The 23522-nt window shown below is 38.8% G+C and overlaps 1 protein-coding gene across 10 annotated transcripts in view; it reads right to left on the reverse strand.

Annotated features, from left to right (window-relative positions):
* RBMS3 (RNA binding motif single stranded interacting protein 3) overlaps window positions 1-23522 on the reverse strand; it is a 697193-nt gene that overhangs the window by 592263 nt on the left and 81408 nt on the right. For all 10 annotated transcript variants that reach the window (XM_090142518.1, XM_090142517.1, XM_090142519.1 and 7 more), the window contains one exon: window positions 4171-4239. In XM_090142518.1, the coding sequence (XP_089998644.1) occupies window positions 4171-4239 (69 nt within the window). The remainder of the gene's footprint in view (window positions 1-4170; window positions 4240-23522) is intronic.

Here is a 23522-nt window from a genome sequence, read left to right on the forward strand (position 1 = left end):
TCAGCTCATGAGAGTGCACCACAGTATTGAGGCCTCCCAAACTGAACCACAGCATGGCTTCCCAGTTGGTACTGGCATTTGTAATATCTGTGAGGCAAGTTCATAAGCTTACTAAACCCAAAACACAGAAGACACAAAGCTTACTATAAACAAGGATGAAAAAGAGAAGATTTGAGCGTGAATGGCAGAGGAAGCTAAGATTAAAAGATACAGGGTATAACACAGGTGGAGGAGAATTACCACAGGCATGATTCAACACATTACAACATTCTTCCCCCTGCAGATCTTGGATGGTCTAAACATCCTTTCAAAGAAAATTCCTGGTAGTTAATCCTTAAGCTCTACCAGGAATCTGACAGGATTGTAACGCTACAAACAATCTTTATTACGTACTTATCTTTTCCCTCCCACCTCAGAAGGAAATCAAGTGTGTAGAGAGTGAAGTGCATTTCATACGATTTGTTAGGATCAACTCCTCCTGACGTAGGAATGCAACTCCAATTAAGCTTAATAACCAATTCAAACATGCAGAAAGAGGGGAACCATCGTTACCATTTCAGTTTTGTGCATTCTAGTAGAACTCCATGCATACGTGTTGCTAATGTGACACTTGTCTTTTGGAATGTATTTCAGGAGATTTAAAAATCAACACCACATGCACTTGTCCCTGATCACTTTGTAATCCCCTAGGATAGGGCATACAATTACCAGTAAAAGAAATTAACATTTCCTACACATTCTTCATTTCCTCCTGACCAAAAATGAAAACTTGGAGCTCAAGAAGAGAGAGGAAAAAAGTACACAGAAATCTCAGCAAGCAGAAAGAGCACAATGTTACATAGATGAGACAAAGAATACTGTTACAGTTCCCAGAGAAAAATATTAAGAAAACTGTTCAGGATGATGAAACAGGTAATGAACTCCATGAAGCATTTAGCCATCTTTCCATCCCTATTTGAAATTTGAATATAAATGAAATTCATAGTTTCTCTGGCTTTAGTTTTCAAGATCAAGACTCAACTTATTGGAAGCTTTCCCTCTCTTGGCATATACAAATTTATTTAAAAAAAAACAAGTATCAGCAGCAGCAGCAAAGGTAGAAAGACATTGGAAAGGAGTAGAAGTAGAAATTTGGGAAAAGCAACTTTAACATCAGTACTAAACAAACCCAAGTTTTGAAAGAGGAAGCTGATTTAGCGGAAACATATTATCCTACATTTCAAGTCAGTCATTTGCTTGCCTGTAGTCAAGAAAGGGTTGGCTTTGATAAAACCACAGAAACACTAAATAACAAGTTTTTATGAAAAAATAATTTACAATAATTAGTGATAGTCAGGAAACAAAAACAATCATCTATCTTTGGTTTCAGTTTACAAGTTCCTCTGCATATTTCTTAGAATCACAGAGTCATTTAGGTAGGAAGATCATCTACATGGTTCCAACCACCTACCACGGCTAGGGTTGCCACACAGCAGATCACGTTGCCCACAGCCACATCCAACCAGGCCTTGAATGCCTCCAGGGAAAGGGCATTCACACCTTCTCCGGGCAGCCTGTGCTAGTGCCTCACCATCCTCTGAGTAAAAACAATTCTTCCTAACATCTAACCTAAACCTCCACTCTTTTAGTTCTCACATCACATAAAAAGTCAATCTCTCTCCTGCTTATAAGCTCCTCTAGTTCTAGAATGCGCCAGTAAAATCTCCCAAGAACTTTCTCTTCTCCAGGCTAAACAAGCCTACCTCCCTCAAATTTTCTTCATAAAGAAGGTGCTCAAGCTCTCTGACCAACTTTGTGGCCCTCCTCTGGACCTGCTCCAACAGCTCCTTATCTTTCTTGTGCTGGGAGCCCCAGGCCTGAACACAGTATTCCAAATGGGACCTCACGAGGGCAGAGCAGGAGGAGCCAATTTCCTCCCTCTCTCTGCTGGCCACCCCTCTTTTGATGCAACCAAGGATATAGCTGACCTTCCAGATTGCAAATGCACACATTCACTTCACAACTTGTTTGTTTTAAGTAGTGGAAAAATATCTGGGGAAGGCAGGCATGTAGGAAATCATAACTTCACACATTACCAGTATCCAGCTATAAAAACTATCACTGGCAGGGAGTAAGAGAGAGTTGACCCATGGTACAGGCATTTGGGCTGGCCTTCCCTGCCAGCAGCTAACCACTGTCACGACCATTTTCTAAAGTTTAACCAATCAATCTTCACTTTCATACAAATACACGTGTCCTATTGCTCAGGTGTCTCCCTGACAAGACATCCTTTTATTGCACGCAAAATTCTTTGATGCCCTGCATGCAAATAACATACTTCACACAAACTATATTCCACAGAAGATATACTTCAAAAGTTTGCAATCTAATCCCCACATTCAGGCCTTTGGGCTGATCTTCCCCCTCTTTCCCAGAAATAATCATTACCAAACCTTTTCTAGAGAAAATATAAGACATATCCTAATCCATAATTAGATTCCCCAGAGGTTCTCCATCTCTCTTTGTCTAGACCTTGAGTCATGTAAATGCATTTGATATTAGCAGGCTAGCAATTTATTTAATGCAAAGGTATCTGCCTGGGAAGATCATGGAACAGATCATCCTGGATGACATGCTTGATCACATGAGGAACGAGTGTGTGATCCGTGACAGCCAGCACGGCTTCACCAGAGGAAGGTCATGCTTGACCAATCTGGTGGCCTTTTCTGATGGAGTGATGGCATCGGTGGACAAGGGAAAGGCGACCGATGTCATTTACCTGGACTTGAGCAAGGCCTTTGACACGGTCCCCCACCACATCCTTATCTCCAAATTGGAGGGATGTGGATTTGATGGGTGGACCACTTGATGGATAAGAAACTCCTTGAAAGGCCACAGGCAGAGGGTGGTCATCAATGGCTCTGTGTCCAGGTGGAGGCCAGTAACAAGCGGCGTCCCCCAAGGGTCTGTCTTGGGACCGGTGCTCTTTAACATCTTTATCAGTGACATCGGTGACGGAATCGAGTGCACCCTCAGCAAGTTCGCTGACGACACCAAGCTGAGTGGTGCGGTCGACATGGTTGAAGGAAGGGATGCCATTCAGTGGGACCTCAAGAGGCTAGAAAGGTGGGCCCGGGTGAACCTGATGAGGTTCAACACAACAAAGTGCAGAGTTTTGCACTTGGGCCGGAGGAATCCCAGGCATCCATACAGACTGGAAGGAGCGGTCCTTGAGAGCAGCCCTGTGGAGAAGGACCTGGGGGTCTTGATAGATGAAAAACTTAACATGAGCCAGCAGTGCGCTCTTGCAGCTCAGAAGGCAAATGGTATCCTGGGCTCCATCAAGAGAGGGGTGGCCAGCAGGGACAGGGAGGTGATTGTCCCCCTCTACTCTGCTCTTGTGAGGCCCCACCTGGAATACTGCGTCCAGGTCTGGAGCCCCCAGTACAAAAGACAGGGAGCTGTTGCAGAGGGTCCAGAGGAGGGCCACCAAGATGATCAGGGGACTGGAGCACCTCCCCTACAAAGACAGGCTGAGGCAGCCGGGCTTGTTCAGCCTGGAGAAAAGAAGGCTGCAGGGTGACCTCACTGCAGCCTTTCAGTACCTAAAGGGAGCCTACAGAGGAGAGGGGAATCAATTATTTGAAAGGGTTGATAACTGCAGGACAAGGGAAAACAGTTTTAAGTTGAGGGAGGGGAGATATAGGTTGGGCGTCAGGGGGAAGTTCTTTACAGTGAGAGCGGTGAGGTGCTGGAACAGGCTGCCCAGAGAGGTTGTGGATGCCCCGTCCCTGGAGGTGTTCAAGGCCAGATTGGATGGGGCCCTGGGCAGCCTGGTCTAGTATTAAATGGGGAGGTTGGTGGCCCTGCATGTGGCAGGGGGGTTGGAGATTCATAATCCTTGAGGTCCCTTCCAACCCTGGCCATTCTGTGATTCCGAATGTATTCTGGGTCCCTCATCCAAATATAACAATTCACACAAACCATTTTCCACATAAATGCATTAGAGGAAGCCTCTTTGTAAGCGCCAATTTCATCTAACAGTCTGCCATAGAATGTCCTGCAACCACCTCAGATCAGTATGATCTACACATAGATAAACACAGGTAAATAATTCTTCTCGTAGATTCATTTTAAAAAGAATCATGTGTCAACCACAGCTTCATATCCTTTTTGACAAGGGCAAATTACCTGATGGGGCTGTGAACTGGACCATCTGCTGTAGGAAGGAGCACTTGAAGTCTTGCTGGCTGTAGTTCTCTGCAAAATAAAAGATTGATATCTCAAGTATTCACCAACATGTACAATGGCTTTCAGTTTCTACCATGTAAAATACCATGGTAAAAAAAACAATCTCAAGAAACTATAAATATGATACAGTAAATCAGAAGTGAAAGAAGTTTGCTTGATTTACTACCAATGCCCTTTAGCCTTGAATCTCAGTATCCCAATTTTCACCTCAACTTCTGCATGTCACTTAGACTGTAAATTTGATGCCGGACCCTATCATAAACCTGGGCCGCAAAGCACTGCCTTTCAACCAAGTAATTCATTCAGCTATAAGCAAACGTTCTAAATTCTAATTGATTTCAGAAAGTTATCATTAAAGAGGTCTGTCTGCTTTCTTTGAGAAGTTATATCTTTCCCTCCCCCCCCCAAACTCAATAGCGGTGTTTCATTCCAGACTTCATACAAGTTATATGGAAGCTATTTTTAACTCACAGAAAATGAGTGTTCTTTCAGGATCCCTCCACCTCAAGCAGAAGTGAAACTTCGATATTTTAAAATGTTATAAGATATAGTAGTTACTTACTAACCTCTCTTATAAGAAAATTAGTCTTTGTGATTAATCCCTGCATTTCTTTCATCTTGCACTTTTTGAAAGCACAAATAAAAGGTCCATGCTATGGACTTTTATATTTATATTTTGTGCATCATATGCAGACCTTATAATCGAAGTGCATTTGACAGCACAGAAGAATCGAAGCAATATGAGAGCTAACAGAAAACCACTGGTGATTTTAATGTCTGTTATCCACAGTTTTTAGACTGTGAGCTTCTACATCACTTACTCCTAGTTTATGTTGGAACTTAGTGTGACACAGAGCTTCCCTAAATCCACCCCTCATTAACACACACTTTTAGTGATAAAAAAATAAAATAAGCTACCTATTCACAAGATTTGCACTCATACAGACTATCTGGACATGGGATGCTGCCTTGTAAGCACACTGTAAGTCAACAAGATGATGATAATACAACAATAAGAGGTCATTCATATTTGAACCATATGGACAAATTATACTTTAAAAAAGTAAGCAAGATAATCCATTTAAAATTTATATGGCAATGTAGCATACTTTTTGTAGTATGAAAAGAAATGGCATATGGCTTTTAATACTCAAAAATATAATACATTTCTATGCCAGCTATAACCACTAGGGGTTTTACATCATTACCTATTCTAGAACTGGCATGTCATTCCTGCTAATGAGAAACAGCCACTGTTGTAATTGTGCTTTTGTATTGGTCTATCAGAAAACAGTTATTTTACAAGTTTAATTATTAGCATTACTGTATAGTGTATTTAACTTCTAACGGACGCCTTTAGAAGGATAAGCATTTTTAATGAGTGGTTATAGCCTGCAACAGAACATCCCTTTTGATAAAAACTTCAGAAGAGAAAATGCACACAGTGTTGATTTCAGCTTTATGAGAATTTATGAAAACTATCTTCTTCTGCTTCAGAAGGAAGATTGGTGAATCCATGAATAATAAGTTGAGTAACAAGATAGCTGAGATTTTTCAGTTTCAAGGACATCCCCAAGAAAAATATCCTACAGAGAAACAGTATCATAATATTACAAAGAAACAGAAGAACCCTTTCCAAGCTGGGCAACAGATGCATACCTTAAAGACAAGGGCATTGGATTTTTTTTTCCCCCTACCTTTGCAAACAAGAAAGGACAAGAGCCACAGAAGTTGTTAGATGTTAACCCCCACCTCCTATTTAATTAAGATACAAGCACTTAAAAATACCTATAAAAACAGCAGTATAAAAGGTTTAATCTCAGCATTTATTCCCTCTCTCTGCCCACATTTGCTTTCCCCAAGTCTCCACCACTGTCCCTTACAAAAAAAAAGCAAACAAAAAACTAAGTTATAGCAAAAAGACATGCAGTTCCATCCCCCTCCCTCCCCCCTCTGTCCTCCAAGCTTCCATATGAGATTATTTTGAATAGATCAGTGAAAAGTTTGGGAAACATTTCACTCTGCACTTCTTTCCAAGGTTCATCAGACTACAGGAAAAGCTTTAAGGCTAGACAATACCCTCAGGCTGTCTCAGGTGTTAGAACTTCTGAAACAGGTGACAAAAAATATTACAGATTCATACACATGAACAAACTCCAAGCGTGTGCGCACACACACTCCTGCTTCCCTAAAATCAGTAGGGATTAGCCAGCCACTTACCTCTAGGAGCTTGGCCATTCATGCCTAGCAGCCAAGATCAGAAGCTACAGCATAAGCTCTGCTGGATGAATAGCTTCTGCATGCAGCATGTACTATAAAGGAGACCTCAAGGCATAACGTTTTCACTAGGCACTTTAACAGGAAGAGCCTAGCTGCACTTAGCCCCTTAAACCTCTTCCTTTACTTCAGGGAAAACCACCTTCCTCACCACTCTCCCTTTCAAGAAACAAAGAAAACACATGTAGAATATTTAAAGACTTCCTGCTCATAAACCTGCTTCTGGTCCTGTAGTGCTCCCTGACAGCATCATTTGAAACCTCTAAATCAAGCTGCAATCCGCTCTCTCAGAACTTCCAGGAAGTCCCCACACTAAACTAATTCTACATCCAGACATCCACCTTTCCAGCTCCCTCCTGCTCCCCACAAACATTCTCTTAGCTACACAGAGGTACAAAAATCACTCCCCTCCCCAACTCTTAAAAACTAATTAGGCTGATGGTTCTAATCACCTGCTTGTCCAAGCTGTTCTAATGTTCTCACCTCCTCTCCTAATTCCCCCAACCTGTGAAGGGAGTAAACTTGCACAGATGCAGGTGACCACCAGTCACACTCTATGAAACCAATGAGCTTCTGCTGAAAACTTTAGGAACCCGAGCTAGTTTTCACAGCAGACTGCACTTTTGAAGGCAATAAAGATGCTACTTAGACATATGGCTTCTGGCATCTGAGCTGAGAGTTACAGGGAAAAAGAAGAAAAGAAATGAAAAGCAAGACGTGGTAGTGTGCTGCATGCTACTGTAGTCTTTCAGGCAGTAGTCTGCCCAAAAGAAGAAAATCTGCTGGGGATTCCTTTCAGGTGCAACACATTCTGCAAGCACATGGATGGATCCAAGCCTGAGCATCAGGAGTGCTGATGAAACACCAGGTTGCCCCCAAATCCCAGGGAGAGCAGAAACAAAGCACTTTTTATAGCAATGAAGCGGCACAGATAAAAGAAAAGAAAATGATGTAGCGGATGTGCAAAACTGCTGTCTTTACACACAGTTCTCAGGAAAACTGTTTTCTCAGAAGGTTTGTGCTACTGAGCGCTGTGCACACTATAGCCTGAAGCCAGAAAGAAACTTCTATTTGAATACTGGCAAATCTGAGCAGGGCTCAACAGGAAATCTCCTGAAATCATACATTAATGTTACTATTCCTATCTTGAGGTTATTAATGACCATGTGCAATGCAAGCCAAGACTACACATAGTGTCCATAAGTACTTTTCACCCAGTTAAGGAGAGTTCAATTGTAAGGCCAAATTTCAAAATTAGGAAAGAAAAGCAAAAGATCCTGGCCTAACATCCTGCTAGCATTCAGGACTTGCTCAATGGTTTTACTGGAGATGTTGCTTATATAAAGACTTCAGTATCAAGCTTTTAATCAAACTCAGGATATATCTTACCCCGTGCCATATAGCCATTTCTGGATGCTTTTTTTTTTTTTTTTTTGGTATTGTTTGCTATAGAAATTACTTATTTTTCCTTAAATTTAAAAAAAAAAAAAAATTATTTACTGAACAAAGTAACAGTAAACTCCAACAACTATAACATGATAAGACTCTGAAGTGCTGTTTGTGAAGCTTTATTTAGACATGGAGGTTTGCATGTATTTTGAACAGTGGAATCAATAAGCTTTGTTAAAAAGGACCTATATTCAACTGTTGCCTACTGACAGACATAGGCTATTTGGCTCATTTGTCTGTTTGTCATTTCACTGCAGAAGCATGAATATGAGAGATATGAATAGTGAGGCAGCATGAATAGAAACAGAAGCAAAATGAAAAGTATTAACCTCTCATACTATAAATGACTGTATTGTCCTTTATTACTCCCCAGAAGCAAATACCAGAGGAAGTCCTTTTGCTGCTAACCATAGCAAACTGAGAGGGAAGAGATTGTTTTTAGAAGTACTGTGTTTTATCTATTTTTATTTATTGATCTTTTCCCACAATAATGCAGTATAGAAAACAGTAAATTATTAATTGCTGTCACAAGTTAAATAACAAAGGTGATAACCTAACTGATTCTATCTGATCAAAAATAGTACTTAGTGGAATTAGAGGCTGAAACTAGAAACAGCTATATCTCTTGAAATAACATAGACTTCATGCCTACAAATCAATCAAACCTCACCCCTGGTCTGGCTCCAGACACTCTTAGGCTTTGTTGATTCTCTTTGTGGGGTAGGACCCCACACACGTAAGGATACTAAATCCTCCACAGTCCCTTCCTCACAAATGCCATCTCAGCAGATCAGAGGAGTCAGCTCAGTGAAAAGAGTCTCTCAGTGCTTCTGATCTGCTATCACACCTGGCTCCGTGGGGAGACAGACCCTACTGAAGCTTGCTCATTAGAGATGTGCCAGTCACCCCATGAAGCTATTTTTACTTCTGTACCATAAATATACATGATTCCTTGCTCCCTTCAATACCTCATCCTATTTTTCAGCACCACCAATATTGCACTGGAAATTCATATCTAATACCACTGTGAACATAAATACAAAATACGAAGATCCATGGCTTCTTCAATACCAGAAAAAAATTAATTTTCACATTGTCTTTCTCCACATTAAAAAACAACAATAATAATAATTAAAACAACTGTAGAACACTGTAAAAAACTGCTTGCTTTGTAGCGCGCTTACTACAGTGAAGTTCAAGATATTTATTTATTTACTGTCAGAAACAAAAGACAGAAAGAGTTTGCTAATCAGATTAATAACAGGAACATCACCTCATCACAGCTATGCAGAGGATTTTTCAACTCTCTGGCAAACATTGCTGGTCAGCGGGCTGGGACAGAATGAAAAGTAGAGGTGTTGACAGTAGTGGAATGACAGCACGTGGTATGACAATATTGCCTTCTTTTCCACGTAAAGAGGGCACAGTGCATGCCTCAGCTAGCTTGGCAGCAGAGTGAATACACATATCAAAGTGTAACAATTGTTTTGTGCTGATGAGATGAAGCAGGAGAATCATCAAATACATTGTCCAGTAAAAGTGTAATACCAAGAAAAGGCAGTAGAACAGCAATTGATCTGGATACAGTGGTCAGGATGCAAAACAACAGATTTGTGAGATGCAAAGTTTATAACTTGTAAATGAAACACATTTGAAAAAAAGAGATCAGTGGAGAAAAATATTTGCTTAACTTTGTTGCACAATGTCATCAGGGATTACTTCCTTTAGCTTACAGAAATCGATGTTATGACAGGAAAAGGCAGAGCAGGAGAGATATTGACTGAGCTGTCAACCACAGGAGTATATCTCTGTGAACTTGAAGGTTTGGACTTTGATGAAGCAAAAGCATTCAGTGGACATTTTTATAGGAACTCAGGCACTCACTCAATGTACTTGCTTGCATTTTATAACCACTCTCTACTATTGGTTATCAACATAGAGACATCATAACTGTTGAGGTGCAATTGTCAGAAGTCACACAATTCATCTATCTCTAGGTTTAGTGATTTGACATGGTCTCTTAACCAGGATGTAGAGCTTGTCACGGCACTGTGATTCCTTCTTTTTTCTCTTTGTCATCAATTTAATATAGATATTTTGGCACACTCAAAGTAAAAGTCCGGAAAAAGCCAGGGATGAAAATGTCTTCTCTGCACAATCTCTATTTATGCTTACCTATTAAGAGTTTTGTGTTCAGTACAACAGCTTTGCCTCATGATCAATCATATCCTTTATGACTGTTAAAATTAGTAACGAATGTATTTGAAATGTCAAAGTACAAATTTAAATGGAGATAAAGTCCACAAGCCTTTCACATGTCATATGTATGTCACATATACATGTCACATACCATGACAATAGCACAAAGCAAAAAAAGTATTAGAGAATGCACTACACACCTCAGATCAGGGCTGCATTAGAAGATAAGGGTGGTCAAGCTCTAGCCAAAAATATTGAAGCCATTAACTGCTTTTTCATTCTCATTTGTATTTGGAAAATTAGTGCCATTTAACTGAGACACAAACAATCTGAACAACAGTTACCGTTGTGACAAATAGCAACTTCGTCCTTAGGAATTTTAATATGGGGAAAGAACTTTTCCATCTCCTTGGGGATTCTACACCATGATTAGCTATGGAGTCAGCACTTTCTCCCAAAGCCAGAGAGTCTGAAGATAAGCTGCAAAGAGATCGAGGAACAACCCTCAAGTCTTCCAGATGGAGTTAACATAAAGTTGGCATCCTTATCCCATAAAATGTAGAATTAAGAAATTGGAAGAAAGCCACAAGACCTGGGAATACACAGAAAGATAAGGAGGGAAAAATCATCTCAGCCGAGTTAGAAAGATGAGAAAACTAAAATATGGAAACATTTGATAATTTGAGGTCAAGAATTATTGTAAGTACTACAGAAAAGATACAAGAGTACATCACAGACATACAAGAGAGATAAAAATGAAATTTTTAAAAGTTAGGAGCTGTTTTCGGAAAAAAAAGAAAAAACCTACAAGGTATGAAATGTCTTAAGTTAAATAATGTTACATTCTCAGCAGTCAGTAACTTCAAGCAATCAGTGAGGGCGCCTGACAGTAGTGATATTATCAGGATATTTACTCATATTGAAAGAATACATAATGAAATATAAACTGTGTTATAATCAGAGGAACTTGAAGGAACATATAACAGCTTTCATGTCCTGCAGTCTCCCTTTTTTTCCTGACTACATAAACTATAAAACAGAGACAATATTGGTTATGGCTGACAGTAGAATAGAATTAGTTTTGTGGGACTGAAAGATGTGACTGTCTTCAAAAGTTTGAATATGTCTGTTAATTAGCTTAACAGTTATATGCTGATTTGAAACAGAAGCCCAAAAGAATGTTATTGCAGTGAGAGCTGTCCTTTTCCAACATGAATTCTGATAGATACTTGTTCCACTAAGAATTCAGACAAAATATTAAAAGTGACCCAGAATCTTTGAGGATATCAAGTTTGAGGTGTTAAAAAACATTAAAGTGGCCAAAAAGAAGACTAGCAGAGACATTCAGAGATAAAATACAGAGTAGTCAAAAATATAACAACAACTTGAAATGCAAAACAACGAATGCTTTCATAAAGATGTGTTTTTCCATCTTTTATTAATGTCCATCAAAGAATTCAGAATTAGGCTTACATTAAAGATTACAATGAAGTCAAAAAAGACAAGAGGTTTGACAAAATGACACAAAAGATAGTACTGTAGAAATTCAAGTAGAAGTAGGCAGACAGCAGATGTACTAATAAGAATATTTCACATGTATTTCAGTACTGGAAGGCAAGGTTATGAATCATGAAGGTTCAGGAGAGGTTAAAAATTTAATTAATTTTTATCATTTATTTTTGAACAACCTCTAATTGCAAACACTGTAACCACAGAAAGGTGGAGGAGGTACTCTAATGATCTCTTTAATGGTGAGGTAAGTAAAAGTGAACAACAAAAGGCCATTTTCTAGACAAATGAGCCATTCTCTTAAGGATCAAATTTTTAAAGCATTCAAAAGGTAATTAGATGTTCAGGAAAAAAATGCTTGCAATTCCAGCTCAATTACAAAGACCAGGAAGCAATAAGCAAAACGCTTAGTCCAAAATTTTACAAACTAATTTCAAACATATTCCAAAGAACCAAAAAGAGAATCATATTTCCAATACAGATGTATTGGAAATGTAGGAATTATTGTGCATTTCTTTTCATTACAACCCCAGAAATCCATCTTTCATACCTTTTACAGACACGTACTTATTAAACAGATGAAACAGAGAAAGACAGCGAGTATTGGTGTCTGGCAAAGACCTTGATGTTCGCTTCCAAGATTACTCACACACACAAAAAAAACAAGCAATCAATTTCATTTAGATGTTGTCACAAGAGAAAACAGCAATATAAACACAATTAAGGTGTAATTTCCTAAATCCTCTAAGAAGAACATGCTATTGTGTCTCTGGGCTGCAGGAAGGGTATCTGACATCTTTAACATCACATTAAAAGCATGCAACTATGTTTGTGATGTGTTAAAAGTTGAGTACCTTTTAAATAGGGAGGCAATGAAATTCCTGCTGTGCTTCATAGCAATAGAACAATAAGACAGGATGAGGAGCCAGCCTCATATTTTTCAGAGTGGTCCAGTCCTTGGGAGAGCCTCAGGTTGGAATGAGATGAGGCAGACCACCTTGACTTCAGAGCAAGTAACTTCTGCAGAAGGGATGAGGTGGGAGGAACAGTTTGTTCTCAGACCAGGAGACATGGGAAGATAAATTCAAGAAATATAAAACTAGGTAAGTAGCTGTGTAACGATAGGATCTTGAGCAAGCATTCTTGCTTGGTGTCTTTAGATTGCAACGAGTTCAGTAGCATAAATGCCTGGCTGAATTAAATTGTAGTACAGGAGGAAGGAGGAAATCCAGTTGTTCGCTACTTTGGCTCTAGTGACAGTGCACAAATTTGGTTTTGCACTCATTTTCCTAAAAAGATTAAAAAGACACCAAGTACAAAAAGGATCATTTTAATTTAAATCAGTACTGATATTCTGTAATCAGCAGCTGACCTAAGAAACTGGCAAATAAAAAAGGTGACTTTATAATGCATTTTGATGGTAGTCAGAGTTAGCATAGTATGTCTGCTATCAGTGACAGCTGCTATGACTGTGAAGTACGTGGTTTATTACTTATCAGTCACCATAGCAAACTTCCTGGGTTCCTGGGCACAGAAAGCACTTTCACTTTGTTGCAAACATTTCTACAGAGAATATGGTTCTGCAGATGATCCAGATCACCACAGTTATGGCCAAAGCAATGTGTTGGTACGATTGCTGTATAAACAGCCTAGTAATCCAGACAACATTCCCCCGCAAACAGCATGCTCATCTGTATAAAGGCTGTGAGATTCTACCCCTCATCTCCACCAGCCTTACTCTTCCACAAGCACAAGTCTTTAGGCTCTCCTCCCCATCTGAGCCCCTGCACACACTCCTCAAATTCCACCTGTGCTCACGCTCTCCCAAGCCCATCATAGAACCTAAATCACGAGGTGAGACAGGCATTCCAACATACCTGTCACTGCAGTAGGAGAGATGTGACAGTGGCTAGAACAGCAACAACTGGAAAAATATATCATCCCTACCTCTTCAGATGCCCCTCCCTACACCATGATTAAGGCACACCATGGCAATAAATTCTTCTAAAAGCCCTTAAATCTATCAGACTAATTGCTAAATGTGAAGTAGCCATTCATCTTTTCTGGTTAAACTGTTATGCATGTATTTGCTGTAAGATTTTTTTTTAATGTTTCCTTATGATTAAAGCACAAAATAAAAGTAACATCACTCCATCTACTTTCAGTGCAATGCTTCTTTCTGAAGACTGTAGAATAGCTCAGGATTGACCCAAAAAACTTCTGTTTAAAAAACTGTCTGGAAATCTTACAGCAATTCTCCATTCATTTAGAACAAGTGAAATTGGAATATATTTTAGCGGATAGGTCAAGTATTTAATATAATAATATATTTATCAACCAACTCAAAACAATAAGTGGAAAGACACTTGAAAGATAACAATCAAGACTGAGAGGCAAGCTCTGGACTGCAAGCATGCTCTTTGTCAATTTGTTCAGCACACAGCAACCTCGCCAAATTAAGAAAACTCCAAGTGCTTTAGGAAAGGCTGCCCTCTTCAGACAAACTTAACAAAAGTACACAAATGAGGTTATGTCTTGAGGCTAAACTAAAAACGTGGTGAAACGGACAGTGCAGTGTCATATCAACCTCATAGGAACTTTATTCTACTTGATAATGATTTTTTACTGCATAAAAGAGCATCTCTTCTTATCACTAGACACATAGTGATGTAATGTTGTTTGGACTCTGCAGCCTCATTCATATATTTTCTACAAGGATGCTAAAAACTGTCATTCACATACTGAAATATAGAGACATAATTAATCAACAAAGCTACAGAGTCTGAGATTTCTCTAATAGTCATTTGGAAAAATGACCAGTTCACAGGCCTGAAACTTCTATCACTTGCATTTTAGAGATATTTCGTTCTCCCTAATGATGGAAAATAGTGAGTAGAAAAATGTTTTTGTTATCATCACTGGACTTTTATACTTGGTGTATATCTTTATTTTTCTTGAAGCTTTCCCAAACTAGTAGGAAAATTAGCTTATTTAGCTAGAAAGATACTTTCCCTTACAATTGATCTTCTGAGGGTCTTCACGGGTAATTTCACGGATTTCTATCTTCTATCATTCTAGACTGCAAAGCACAAAGCCACCAGGTAATTTCCTGGTGAATATGAATACAAGCTATGAATTTTCATCAGGAGATTATCCATATAAGAAAGTAACTGTAACTGGTTTTGCAGGTATAAATAACAGCTTCCAATTATTGGGTAAGGTAAAGTGGATGCAAATGTTTTTGGCAGAGCTTTGCTTTGAAAGCTGGAAAGTATATCATGCAATCTGCTGAGGAGATACAGAGGTACAAATCATGCTGCAACAATACCAACCTGACACAGAGATATCAAAACTTTTCAAGTCCTTTAGCAAAATTTGGACTGGTACTAGACAAACTTTTAAAATTAGTCAATAATTGTCACTCTAGCACCCTAAAATTGCTCTGGAACAGGAAGCAAAGATAATGTTACAAAGAGTATTATCAGTGACAAAAAGATAAAAGGGAGTTAGCTGCCAGCTTGATGGGAGTTTCTCAGCTCCTGTTTAGCCAAGTGTTTTTTTTCAGTTTTTCAGTAAAGCCTCCAATGTCACCAGGTCTCAGGGGAAAGTGTCTATTTGTACACTTAGCTCCAGAGCTGAGATATGGCTCTTCTTCATTGCAAAATATCTTGTCCTCTCCCCTCTTTCTTTTTGTCTCACAAAACTTCCCATAAGCACGGTAAATCCAGATTATTCTATATTCTGCTCTAAAATCTGACCAAATTTTCCTGCTTTCTTGACCATCGCTCTCAGGAGCTCTTATCAACAAGAGATACCCTCTTTCCATAAGAAGTCTCTCGACTCTGATGCAAGCATCACATCTAATTACACTCACGAAAAACACACACACACACACACACACATATATAGTAAAGCACTTTCAACTTTAACCATGTGGAGAAATCCCTCTGAGGACTTCTATCTTTTTGCCTTTGTTAAATGGAATTTGGTTTAAGATGTACTTTAAGTTAAGCATTACTTAAATGCTTTGTTGAACTGAGGCCTGAAATGGGACTTTAATTTCCTTAACAACTCTCAATATGCCATTACAAGAATAAATGTAGAAAAATCAGACTTTCTGAAAAAATGCGTCCCAAGGGCACTAGTAAAAGCAAATTACGAAGAAGTTAAATAATGCCAAGCTATAAATCTCTTATCTACCAACACTTATCCATCTGCCCTACCAATATGTTAAGGAGCAGGACTTGTTTAAGAAGTGTGATGTTGGAGCTGGAAATGAATACTTGCCTTTTAGTCCCCTCCTGTACTATGGTATTCAGTTTCATGCATAATTGATGGGTTGAAATTTTAAGATAGATAGAGTAAATAAATTATGAGTATTCCAAATACCACCCTTTTGCCAGTAAAACCCTGTTATTCTTCACACTGACTCAGCCACCTCTTGTGCTGCGATCTATATTTATAAGAGCAGTATTTTCTGTGATTTTGTGGTATACACTTACTAAAATTATTTTGATGGAAAACATAGCTATGATTTTGTAATAATCAAAATACAGTACATTTTTCTTTGGGTATTTTTCCCCTCACTCAATTGAGTCATAGTGTAAAAGAAAGGCATATTAGTGAGTTGAATACCAGCACTTTATATACCATTGGTATTCCCGCACAATAGAATTCTTGAGAACTCCGCAGTAACTCTTTCCTGCAGTGAAACACAGGGGTGTCCACATTGGCATTCTTGAATTTTCTTATGCTGTTAAATTATAAGACTGCTTGTACTATGAAGAGAGATTGGGTTATGAATTTTCTGAAGTGACAGATTCCGTTATATAAACCACCAGTGAGCCTGGGAATGCCATTCAACATTTTCAGCCTTGGAATTAATTTTATTCTCCTTCTTCCCATGAGTAAATTGAAAATGTTCACAATTCTACTAGTAGGGACAGCAGTTTCCATGACAAAGTCACATCCCTGGGAAAACCCCAAGTATTTCTTCCAGTTGTGGAAGGACAGAACTGCAAGTGTACAGAGGTATAATTCCGTCACGACAGGAGTGCACTTGTCATGATTTATTGAGAAAGTCAAATAAGGATCCTACAATTGAAAGGCTGCTTTACAAAATAGTTGAATACTTTTCGTAGAAGATGAGGCTAATGAACTTGAAAACATAACAGATGCAATATATTCGCATAACACGGTAGATTTTTTTATTTTTTAATTTTATTTACTTTTTTTTTTTTTTTTTGTAAAGATACTGTTCTTTTCTCCCATAACATGCAAATCTTTCCACTTAATTCAGGTACATAAGAGTGCTGGTCAGAGGGGTAGTCATTTATGTCTGCTTTTGTTCAGTGTTATGGATATGGCATCAAAAGTGAACAGTGAGGTGACACCACTTATGAAAGTTAATATAATGTTCTCATATAAATTACTTTGTTTAGTCACAGTTTATTCTTAAATCACAGACCACAGAGGACTACAGGACTTCTAGAATAAATAACTTGAGCACTAAGAATAGACAGCATTTTTCAATGAAAAGAATTTGAACAGGTAAACAAACAAGGAAATTTATTAACAGAGAAGCAACACAATGAATTTTGTAACTGGATGAAGTTTGTAACTGGATAAAATACAATTCATAATTAAGAATTAGAGGAAAGCAGCAGAAACTCAGGGACTATATAGAGATTACTGATTATTCCTTAAATAAAACCAAGAAAGAAGCCTGGCTGCCTCCCAAGCACTAGCTAATAAACCAATTCAAACAAACACAAATTTACTTTTATCTGTCTCCATTCCCTAGGCAAAAGCCATCAAGGAAGTAGCACCATTATTCCAAATTTTTTCATCTTCACAGTCCCCTTAAACACTCATCTGGGAAAATGAAGGAGGGAAAAACAGCATTACTCCCTAAGTACCTATTACAGTTGGTAAGATTATCGTGGTGACAACGGGAACAGAAACAAACAAGGAAGGAAGGAATGCTCACCTGTACCCAAAGATCTAGTTTTGCAGGAAAGACTCCACAAAGGAAGGAGCTCCAGAAACAGACCCTTCTCCAGTAGGGGTCAGCCCTTAAATGGGATCTAGGAAAGGTGCAGCCAGGCTCCACCCCTTCTGGTCACACAGCTGAATCGCCTTCACCTGTGCTCCATGGCTGACTCAGTGCTTGCCTCAGGTGATCAATCAGTGCTTCAGGCCCTGACTCAACAGTTCCCATACAGTACTCAAGTCTCTCAAATTAGATTTTGACATAATCTCATTCATTCATTCAGATTTCACTCCCCAAACTGAAAGACAGAATCTGAGGCTTCAGAGTATATGTCCAGGTCTCTGCGATTATTCTGGACAGAAAATCCCTCAGTGAACACTAAACAATTTCTGATGCCCCATTAGGTCAAAGACAAGTTATCAACCCAGGCTGACTACCGGGCTCATGCATATGCAAAAGCCAGGTCAATTTTCACATTGCTTCACCTTTCTGCAAGCACCAGCATGGTGCTTCACAAAATATTTGCAGCCTGCTTTCAGCAACAGAACAGTTTTGAAAGTGGAGTAAGAAACTTTTCACAACCTTAAAAGTAACCTTCAGATGGTGGACGCAACCCTTGAGTACAATACATAGATCTAAACACCATACTCATAGATTCAAACTCTACAGGTTATAGGAAATACTGCTGTAAGAGATGAAACATAGGAAAAAAAAAAAATTCTTACTGGAACATGTCACAAAAAAAAAAAAAAAAAGTATGCTCCTGGAAAACTCAAGAAGGAATAAAAGTATGCTGATATTCTTTTTTTTTTTTTTTTTTTTTTTTTTTTTAAAGGGAAGAAATAACTCCATTTTACTGTACTTAATATAAATTCATTCAAGTCAGGGGGGCAAAGAGAGGCTAATTTAAGTCTAATCTGGCTCCTTGGGATGCAGAAAGTAAAACTGTGATTTACCCATGATCTAGTCTTCATAAAGTGCTTAAGTTTAACAACAAAAAAAACCCAATGAGGGCAAAGATCCAATGGAGTCCCAGTGAGTTCCTCATCAGGTGTACAGAAGAGTTTCAGTTGTGTAATATCTACAGTGTGTCAAGCCAAGTCTTGCGTCAGGGTACTTGGCTCGTATAAATATAATCTGCAGTTGAAGCAGGCCAGCTTTTCTTATAACATGAAATTTGTATCCAAAATGCTGCATATACACCATCTATGTTAATTGGTTTAACATCAGGACTTCCAAATTCCCATTTGAACCAGCGAATGTTTCAGCACACTGTGCTGATGAATGACTCCGTGCTTGGCCAGCACGGCTTAAACCAGCTCCCTTAGGGAAGCAGCCCCTTCCAGCTGGGCTGTTTTGGTCAGATGTCAGATTTCATAACATCCCCTAGGTCCATTTTACTTACACCAACAGAAGCACGTAGTGTAGGTTCGGATACTGAAAGAGGCTTTTGCAAAGCAATGACTGAACTCGCATTTGGCCTGTGCCCTCATACCTTCAAGCTGGGATTTTCAAAGAAGTTTGAATTTTGCTGGTAGATGAACAGAAAATACCCCCTCATTCCTTTGAAGAGGTCAGTCTGAAGCTGTAATGAGCCTGCAAATAGTGATTAGCATCGCAAGTGGCACCCTGAATAATAAAATCTCGGTAAGCCAGATTCTAGCTTTCTGGAAATTAAAGATACTATTCACATTTACCTCTCAGGACCTAATTTTGGTTTCCTGTTGCTAAATGAGAGATCATAAGGCATCAGCCACAGTGAATTGCTCCTAGACTCTTTGGGTAAGATCTAATCCTTAGAATCTTGGAATTTTATTTGCAAGCCTTCTGGAGGCTTCATGCTGCTTGCTCCTGCTTCATTCCTTTTCCAACTTGAAGAAAAATTCCTGCCAGCAGTCAGTCTACAGGACACTGAGCAACACCTTCCCAGTTCAAAGGCTGCACCTCCTCCAAACTGGGCTTGAAGAATCATCTCTGAAGTCTAATTCTCCCACTATGCGCATAAATTGCCCACACCTGGAGACAGATGAAGTTATGAGGCTGTGAGCACCTTTGTGGTACACTGCACCTCCTCCTATTTGCACAGCAACCACTTACAGTTCAGCTCAATTCTTCCATAACGCATTTCATCAATAAACATTGTCAGAGACTGTTGGGCTAGTTGAAAGCACATGGAGAGATTTATCCTGACATCAAAGTGAAGCTGAGTAAAACCAAAATAATAAATGAACAAACCCTCAGCCAGGTATAAATATCTGAACCCACAAGTGGGAAGTGCTCAAGTTATACTAAAGCTTCCATTCAGTACTGCTTCTACAGTAGTACGTGTTAAGCTAATCAGAAGTGCATCCTGGAGACAAACCTAGCCTGGGCAGGCTGTTTCAGCACAGTAAATGGACAGAAGAGTCCATTGATGCCCATGGAAACAACATTAGCTCTCCTTCTACCTTCCGTCACAGCCCACACAAGGACATTGGTCAAATGGTCCAGAGGAAAGGCCAAGCACAGACTTTGGTGCTGTACATTCCCCAGAGATTTCCTCTGCTGTGATTTTTGAAAACCATAAAGTCTTTTACTTTTCTACATTAATCTTGAAATTCATTCCATTTTCCATGCTTGATTATAGAAAGCCTCTCTGAAGTCCCTGAAATAAAAATATTAAGCAGAACACCAAAGTGTTTTTAAAATACTGTAGCACTCCAATCTCTGCCTGCCACTCTGTGGCACACAGCAATTTAAAATTATTGAAGCTCTCAAATTAAGTGCTTAAATTGGAAGGTGATCACCACTCTGAACATGTGAATTGTACAGCTATCTGAACTATCAAAGCGCTTCAATCTACTCTAAGCAGGTCATTTTTGGAAGTGATAAGGGAGCCTGGGATTGCCCAGTCTGCACTGATTTAAAGCTTTTTTTTTTTTCAATTCATTTTTACAAATACTAGAGCTTGGGTGCTGAGTAATTCTGGTTGCTCATAGGAAGCCTGTGCTGAACATATCTGATAAAGTTGGAAAGGTTTGATTTTTAATTTTGTCTTGTTATTAATTAGCCATTTTGTTCAGCATTTTCTTTCAGGAGTCCAGTCAAAGCATATCTTTAGTTCTTCCAAAGTTGTGTGGATATAAAAATCGAACACCTATATCCATTCTCCAAATCTTCAATTCACTTAATATAGAATGCACTATTTTCTGAATGTACTGAAAATTTCATTGCTTTGTAGTTACAAATTGAAACCTATAATGCTCATCTCCAGGAATCAATCATTAATGCCTTTTTTTAACAGTCTTGCAATTTTGGCACACAGAGTCTTTTGAAAGTATTTTCTTAAATGAACCAGTAATGGCTAGTTATTCCTTGTAATATATCATTCAGTGATGAAAAAGTTATATTCCAAACACAAACCTTCTCCAGCTGCAAGGACTATGGAAACATGAGAGATCCTTAAACTTTGGGATGATTCTTTCCTCTGCCATCCAAAGTAGCTTAGGGCCAGAATATGGCCTTGCCAGTTTTTTTTTTTTTTTTATTTGGACAGCTTTCTACATATTCCCAGAATTGTTAAATACTGCACTATTTCCCACACTACATATAGTGCAATTAGAGAGATCTTTTTGTGAGCATTTCTGTTGTGCTCCTCCAACTGCCCCATGGCACAGCTGTCATGGCTGACGTCCTGCTCTGATTCACAGTTCCCAGCAAGTATTTCCCATTGGCTTTTCTGAATAGCTTTAATGAAAATGCATAATTATTTGAAAACTCTGAAGACTTCTGGTATTTGTTACAAATGAACTCCACTTTACACCTAGTCTTTTTAGGGCACTTTCTTTCTCTATCGGAAATAATTTCTGAGATGAAGAAGTATGTCAACCTTCCAGTTGTAGACCCTTAAAAATCAAAATCTCTTTTAAGTGGAAGCACATTTAAGTTACTTAGCAGCATTTTCATTTATACTGCCTCATGATCTACTGCATAGCATGTACATTACCACTTGCATACTGAGGGATTCTCTACTCATACCTCATTGATAGGTAGCTCATTTATGATGCTGAAAATTCTTAAACACTGTGGTTTTGTTTGCCATTTGGAAGACTTCTATAATCAACAAAATGAATCTAATTCCAACATAAGCTTTGGATTCATACAGTGCCTTTTGTTGTATCCATCCAAATTTTCAACATAATGGCCAGTCAAATACCAGAAGCGAGATAATACAACTGTGCTTAACATTTATCTATTACCAAATCATTCTGTTGAGCTTACATTGATTTAACTGTGCAAGCTGCACCTTCATAAAATTATTTTTATTGGCATAGTAAGACACATCAAGATGCTTCATAGAAATTTATAAAGGAAACTGTCATGTGATTTCAGAAGTATGAAGGCTTTTCTACATCCTTTCATATTCTCTTAAATGATTAACCCTTGTGTGAAAAATCACTTTACAAGTGATTTTCCAGGTTGAAATCAAGGCTTCATTTCAAACATTACTTGCATTTTGTTGTGTGTAGCAACGCAGGAGAGCCTGGCAGGAGTTGCTGCTCCTTAGTTTACTACCTGCTGTGGTTGCTTACATCACCATTCTTTGGCATGTAGATTGTAATGCTGCATTCCCCATTATTCTGTAAGATTTTCCTGGCTCTTTGCTGAAGAGTTCAGTAATTTATCAGCCATCTCATTCTTGCAAGCATTTCTCTGGTGTGCTCTATATCTTTATCAAGCTCAGTAGTTGAGCTGGTGGAATATTTTACTATGACTCCCTGCAGCAATAGGTTGAACTTCTTGATGATAACTATCCTTGTTGCTCCCCTTCTTTCTACTCATGCTGCCTCTGGTTGCACTGTCCCTTTTAATAACTTTTTTGCTGCCTCTTTTTCAGAGGTATTTTTGAGGAGTTAATGTCTTTTCTAGCTTGTTTCTTCCCTGACCCTCGATTATGCAGACTTCAGAGACACTTTTCTGAAAATCAGTAACAGCTGTTTCAGCATCTATGATACAATTATTCAAATAAAGACAATGGCATGTCAGTGCTGACATGAACAGTATCTGAGTCTGAACACACTTGCACTCTTTTCATTGGTTCAACTAGAAATCTGTTTTCTTAACTCCCGATTAGCCTTTTCCTCAGGCTTTTTTAGGACTGTAAAAATGAAGAGTTGGAAAAGATTTTTAAAGCTGTTTTGGCCCCAGACTCTGCATTAAGTCAAAACTCAGCAATTGTGGGCTACCCCTGGCAGAGTTTCCTTTATCCACTTTTTGAAAGCCCCTAGCGAGAAGCACTGAGCAACTGTCCCAGTGCTGGAACAATCACTCACTGTTCTTTCCTATCAGTCTCATATTCCTTGTGAGATTAAGACTCCCCTCAGGCCCCTTTTTTTTTTTTACTAAATTAGACCAATCATTTTCTTTACTTAGTTTCTAAAAGCATATCTTGTAATACTCTTTTCCTCTATCCAGTCTTTCTACTCTTAAGCCTGGCTTCCAAAACCACTTTTCATTTACTGCCACACCAGCAGATCCCTTTTCCTACCTCTGGAAAGAAAGTTAAAACATCCTACAGTTTCACCCCCATATTTTTGCAGCAGCATCACCTAAAGAGTGTTTGTTTTTAATGCATTTTCTTTTAAGCCTTACAAAAAAACCACTCCTGTAGCTTCTGATATCATCTCATGTATATGATCTCATGTCTTGAAGGGCTGACCTAAATTTCCTTTCAGTACAAAGCTAGTTTTAAACCAATTCCCAGTGACTTCCCAGTAACTTCATTTGGATGACTCGTATGACTTTTGGATAGCCACGTTTAGCACAGTTTCTTCTCACTCTGATCTCTGGCACCGATTCTAATTTCTTCCTCATGCTGATCTAAGAT

Source organism: Phasianus colchicus, chromosome 6 (genome assembly GCF_987193195.1).
Source record: "Phasianus colchicus chromosome 6, bPhaCol1.hap1.1, whole genome shotgun sequence".
Taxonomy (NCBI): domain Eukaryota; kingdom Metazoa; phylum Chordata; class Aves; order Galliformes; family Phasianidae; genus Phasianus; species Phasianus colchicus.